This window comes from Etheostoma spectabile, chromosome 1 (assembly GCF_008692095.1).
Source record: "Etheostoma spectabile isolate EspeVRDwgs_2016 chromosome 1, UIUC_Espe_1.0, whole genome shotgun sequence".
In the NCBI taxonomy this organism is placed as follows: domain Eukaryota; kingdom Metazoa; phylum Chordata; class Actinopteri; order Perciformes; family Percidae; genus Etheostoma; species Etheostoma spectabile.
The window spans coordinates 9896314-9902102 of NC_045733.1; the positions used below are offsets into that span (position 1 = coordinate 9896314).

General features: G+C 39.4%; 1 protein-coding gene across 1 annotated transcript; it reads right to left on the reverse strand.

Moving 5' to 3' along the window:
• Nucleotides 1–3857, reverse strand: sult5a1 (sulfotransferase family 5A, member 1). The gene is made up of 6 exons (XM_032509732.1): nucleotides 3504–3857; nucleotides 3109–3320; nucleotides 2740–2866; nucleotides 2563–2660; nucleotides 1478–1658; nucleotides 1–795 (listed from the first exon to the last, which is right to left on the reverse strand). Exons 1-6 carry the CDS (start codon nucleotides 3640–3642, stop codon nucleotides 614–616), a joined length of 939 nt encoding a protein of 312 aa, XP_032365623.1. The 5' UTR covers nucleotides 3643–3857; the 3' UTR covers nucleotides 1–613.
• Nucleotides 3858–5789: the final 1932 nt, after the last annotated feature.

Genomic DNA, 5789 nt, shown 5'->3' on the forward strand with positions numbered 1-5789 from the left:
ACTACAATACACACCCCTTTCATGTCAACCAAAAATTTAAATTCCACCTCTGGATTAATGCTCATATCCACCAGTTATCAGAATTCATCCTTGCAGTCACAGAGCAGTGTGTTCTGTACCATCTGTTCACTCTATTCTTTTAAAGACACACACAGATTAGATAGGATTTGATCAAAGCCTTCCAGTGCATGGAAACTGGAGGGGGAGAAACACCTTTGTGAGGTGTAAAGTAACAGAATGCACAAGGGCCACTCAACCCTCTGGATAAGGAGATTTAAAATATAACCTTTGACCTGTCCTTCCTCTCTTTTCATAGTTCTGCTGCTTATATGACTCAATGTCTTTGCTTGAATTACACATTGGCAACCTTAAGTGCCACTTGTTTTGCGCTAAAGAACATACTTTGGACAACCAACTGTAACAGGTTTCAGTTATCTGACATTTATTGATACATAATAAGCATTATTACAAGCGTTACATCATGCACAGACACATTACTGCAATGAAAGTAAGACTGCAATATTGAAGGGCACTAAATATTGCATGTCAAAAAGTGGCCCTGTAATCATTTACTGTAAACTACAACTCCCAGGATGCAACACAATTTCTAACTTTATTTAGCTTTTTTTACAGCTGTGTTCTTCAGTGAGATTTGTTCATTAGCGTGAGTCTCCTCTTTGTGTTGGTCCTCCCACACAAACTCTAAAGCACAGTCCTCCATCTTGGACTGGAAGATGCTTTTGAAATATTGATTCAGCTCCTCTGTGAACATGTTTTCCCAGTCTCCAATCTTACCTTAATTGTAGGAAGGGAACAGGCAGGGATGAGTTTTTTTTTTTTTAAACAGGCCAAACGTAATTTTTTTTTAAATCCTAAACTACATAAACAGTTAAATGCACGTATAATTCTTTTCAACTGATCTTGATTTTAAATGTAAGCATTTTCACTCTTTTGTCTAGAGACATTACAGATGTCAACAAACCTAAAAACAAAAGCACTAAAGCAACACCAGAAAACCCAAGGAGTTATACATTTGGTTTTGCTCAATTATTTCTGATACCAGAAGTGTCGGCAAGTTTCACTCAGATATTCTGTCCAATAGATCAGCAACAGCTTTGACCGGAAAACAATTGTTAACTACGTTTGATGCATTTGACAAAGTTCAGTGTGAACGGAATCAAACCAAATGAAAAATGCAACTATGTTGCAACTTAACCCCTGAATCCCACAGAGTCTACTAAACTATAGGTGTAAAAGTACAGTTAGAGGCCTAAAGAGATTAAATAATTCAACATTTCACAATTACAGTTTGTGCAACAGAATTCAATTTTTTTATATCTTGTGACCATTCAGATTTCTTGGGAACGCTTGGGATGTGCTGACCCTTAAGTTGTACATTTGGATCACATGTTGTGAGACATAGGAGGACACCAATTAACCACGTTAGATTTATCAGCATTTAATAGAATAGCCCTACCTTTTCTCATGAAGGAGCCCTTGCTATGGTCCATTATATCTGCTGTGACCAGGGTGTAGTTGGCCATCTTGTTGTCTTTCATGCTGTCAAAGCTGCAATGTTTCACACAGTTGTTGATCTCATCCTCCAGCAGGGGACTGTGTAGGTAAGAGCTCACCCTCTTTATGACGCCATGTAGGTCCTAACAGCAGGAAGAAGGAGGAACATTAAAAATCATTCAAAAACTCAGCCCAAAATTAAATTTGATTGCAGTGTGCAATTACCTTCTCAGAATGTTAACTAGATGATTACAGTCTCTAATGTAAGATTTTAAGTCATGTTTGAAGAAGTGACAGAGTAAACAACAATTTCACAACATGTACTTCTACTTCTACTCTTGCCTCTGCCCTTGTGGTTGAGGAACAAGATCTAGTATCTTGAGACATTGTACACTTATAGTTGTCTATTTGTGGCAATGATGTGAAAGGACAACCCAAAAGCAGAGTAGGCAGCAGGTAGGAGAGCTTTAGAAAAATGAAAAACAACTTTCAACAAAAAACGAAGTCCACAAAACATAGGAACAAACAATAGCTCAAAAAGCAAAAAAAAGGCAAAGGTCCAGGGGGAAAAAGGAAAGGCAAAAACAGCGACAGGGCAAACTACACAAAAGGGGCAAGCGGAAACGAAACAGAGAGGCAGACAAACAAGAGACAAAGGAAGCACAGACATTAAATACACAAGGTAATGAGGTAACAAGAGGCAGGTGACAAGAGGGCAGGGAAGCAGGTAGAAAACATCAGGTAATCACAAGAGCGGGCAGTCACAGGAAGTAAAACTAAAGACAGGTCAAGACAAAAAACAGACTACAAAATTAAACAGGAAACAGAACATACAGACACTCAGGGGAACACAAGACCGGGGAGGAACAAGACACCCACACAAGACCAGAGAGGGAACACGGAGAAGGAAAAGAAAACAGTGAAGAAAAAAACAAAACCATAACCATAACCATAAACACAAACGTAACCATTTTAACACACACTACTTAAAATATAAAGTCTATGGACATGTTGCATGATGAAAATGATAAATCAATTCTCCTTTACCAACGACATCTCTTCATAGGTGATGTGAAGCAGATTGTTCATAGTTGCTGTCTGACTGGTCCAGCCTTTAATGTGGTCAAACCAGGAGCCATAGTGCACTGGAACAAAAGTACAACAAGTTAGAATCCTCACGAAACAATGAAATAAATGTATCTATTTGTCCTGAAGTTAACTCACGTGTGCCCTCCAGGAATTGATTTAAAAACTCTGGAAATGAGCCAACCTCGGGGAGGAAGTTGGCAATTTTGTGGAAATGATAGAAGGACACTGTCACATCTTTAGGATTTCTGCTCACATAGATGACCTGTGAGATGGCGCAGAGCAACAGTGTCAAAACATTTGTACTGTACAAAGAAAACAAAGATACATACTGAGCAGGATAGTGACACTGTTAATAAATTACCTCAAACCTTTGTCTTTTCTATATTACAATTTCCTTACACTTTCTGACTCTGATACCAATCTGTCTGCTAACATGTAAATTAGCCTGTCGGCCTGTCTCTATACTTTGTAGTTTTAATGGTCAAATGAACATGTACATTTGACCTTTGCTTTGGTGCCCTGGAGGGTGGGCCCCAGCAGGTGATGAGGCAGGTGTGAGGTGATGACTCGAGGTGTGGTGGGTGAGGCCTCCAGTACCGCAGCAAAATAATGGTGCTCCAGCCAGGGAGCCCGAGTCCAGTTCGGGACAGTTTGGGACACTTGTGGGTCCCCTCTGCTGGATATGAGAGACACAATTTCCTGCATCCATGTGGTGCCTGTTGAGAAAAAAGTTGCATATTTACGCATCATGTAACTTCCAGGCATGGTATTGCACACTTAAACGGATTTTGACATGTCTGCAATGAGTTACTCAACATGGTCATGTGGTTAGTTGCATGGACTTAAATACACTGCATGTGCTATTTATGAATCCTGATCATTTGGTTGTCTCTTCTTACCTGACTTTGGATAGGAGACAATGACAATATCCGTGTCCTGAAACGGAAATTTGAGAGCAAGTTGTAAGGAATCCTGGGTGTGCAGGTGTCCAGGAAACATGATACCATGAAACGTTTCTGTGACATCTAACCTGGCCATATCCAACCTTAATGTAAGTATGCTCTTTGCTGTTGTTTCTCTCTCTCTCTCTTCTCTCTCTCTCTCTCTCTCTCTCTCTCTCTCTCTCTCTCTCTCTCTCTTTTAGCTGCCTCCTGACTAGTTTTTCTTCTTTTTATCTTTCTGTAGCTCTGCCTGTCTCTACTCTACCACTGTCTCTTTGTGCATCCACTCTGTGAGAGAGACCAAGTGATGAGCACACAGGCTTTATATGAGCAAAAAAGAGGAAATGCAAATGCTCGGATAGTGGGTGTTTTCCAAAAAGATAACAAACAGCCCCAGCCATGTATAATGGCCGCTGCTAGCCAGCTGGCATTCAGCTTTCAGCTGTTTGTTTTGTTTAGTATGTACCCCAGTAGTTGCTGGAGTTTGAATGTTTATGCATGTGTAGTTTTCAATACTTTCACATATTCTTTTACAGCATAAACCCTGATTTTACTCTCACATTTCAGCATAATGACTTTAAAGTTTACAAAAAAAAACACTGTCACATAGTATTTCATATCTATTGTGTATCAAGTTGTTTGAGCTGTTTCATGGCCACACTATTACATAAATATGGAAATATCCCAAAAACAGCCTTACAAGGTGCCACCAGCTCATCAGATAAATATTCATACACATTCACGCTCCGATGCGCAGCACAGGGGGCAACTCGGGGTTCAGTGTCTTGCCCAAGGACACTTCGACAATGACTGCAGGGGCGGGGATCGAACCACCAACCTTCTGATTGGTAGGCAACCGCTCTACCACTGAGCCACAGCCACCCCACGAGATAACATCATGTCTTGAAACTAACTTAGGCTGAAGTCAAAGTGAACATCTGTTCATATTGTATATGAAAAAACAAATATATCCATTGTATTTTACATGTATTCCATTGTTACTGTAAATGAGAGAAACAGCTGAAGTTATGCAAATGCATCAATCAAAGCTGATTCCCATCTAGGAAACACACTTAGGGATAGAGGTTCTTTCAATCGCATGACCATCTGTTTTTACACCATTCTTTATGTGTTACAGTAAGTGAGTGTTGTTCTTTGACAGCAAGGAGTCAACGGGAACCCAAAGGAGTATAAGGAGTAACCAAAGTCAAATTCTTTGTTTGTTACGCAAACCGGGAAAAAGCTGATTCTGATTCTGATAGGTTACAGTAGTACCTACACTACATAAAAGAGGACCTATTTGGGCTGATTTTGTGTGGAAAGGTATCAATACAGCAAAGATGAACATAAAGTAAGTATGAAAAATTCCTGTGTGAGGGAGAGGAAGACGAGTACCAGGACAATTCTGTCTCTGTTTGCTTTTTTTTGGTAAACCGTATATTCTGTCTCTGCCCAATGTAAGTCGAGTGCAGATGTGAGTTACGCATGGTCAGATTTAAACGTTTTACGGCATAACGTGTCATACTGAAATTTGTGAAATTCAGAAAATGATCAACTTTTCCCATTGCAAACAGTAATAGCAGATGGAAATCATTTCAAAAAAGTTTTAGCTATCTATGATTGTTTGATTGCTAACGTTGGCTCAAAACGCCATTCAACTGACAGCTACTGTTGTTTGATTGCTAACCAACAGTGGACGAACTTTGTTATGTTGGTATTTTTTGCAGAAGTCTCGTAGGCTACTTGCAAACTGACGCATGCGCAACTCAAATCTGCACTCAACTCAATTGGGCAGTAACACATTCTATAAAGCTAATTTGAGATGGGTCTTTTTTTAATTTGAATTTCTGCAGCAAAAGAAACAAAATGCATGCATTACTAAACCCAACAAAGCAAAAGTGTAGAGAGGCTTCAAGAGAAACTGCAGCTTGAACACAATCTATGGTCCATACAATATACTATTATCTTTGTATAAGGGTACACCTGGCACATAAAATAATGCAGTTTCTGTAATTCCACCTGATATTAGTGTTTTTTTGACATTGGGCTGTGACTGACTAAATGTTCCTGTTGGAAGAGAACATGTGTTAGTGTTTTGGAAGAATTATTTGATTGTGGGACACGTGCGTTAAGAGTTTAAGAAAATTGTTAAAAGCATTGAAAAAGTATTTTCTGTACTGTATTTTTTTACTGTAATTGTAACCCGTACTTGACACAGTATTTAATGTGTGTCTGTTGTTTGCT

What these genes read in the sequence shown, in the direction of transcription:
- sult5a1 (XM_032509732.1), bottom strand. Translation starts at nt 3,642, where the DNA reads ATGGCCAGGTTAGATGTCACAGAAACGTTTCATGGTATCATGTTTCCT. An exon ending in TGTCTCCTATCCAAAGTCAG is followed by an intron (nt 3,321 to 3,503) that starts GTAAGAAGAGAC and finishes TTTTCTCAACAG; the next exon opens with GCACCACATGGATGCAGGAA. An exon ending in TCAATTCCTGGAGGGCACAC is followed by an intron (nt 2,661 to 2,739) that starts GTGAGTTAACTT and finishes CTTTTGTTCCAG; the next exon opens with TGCACTATGGCTCCTGGTTT.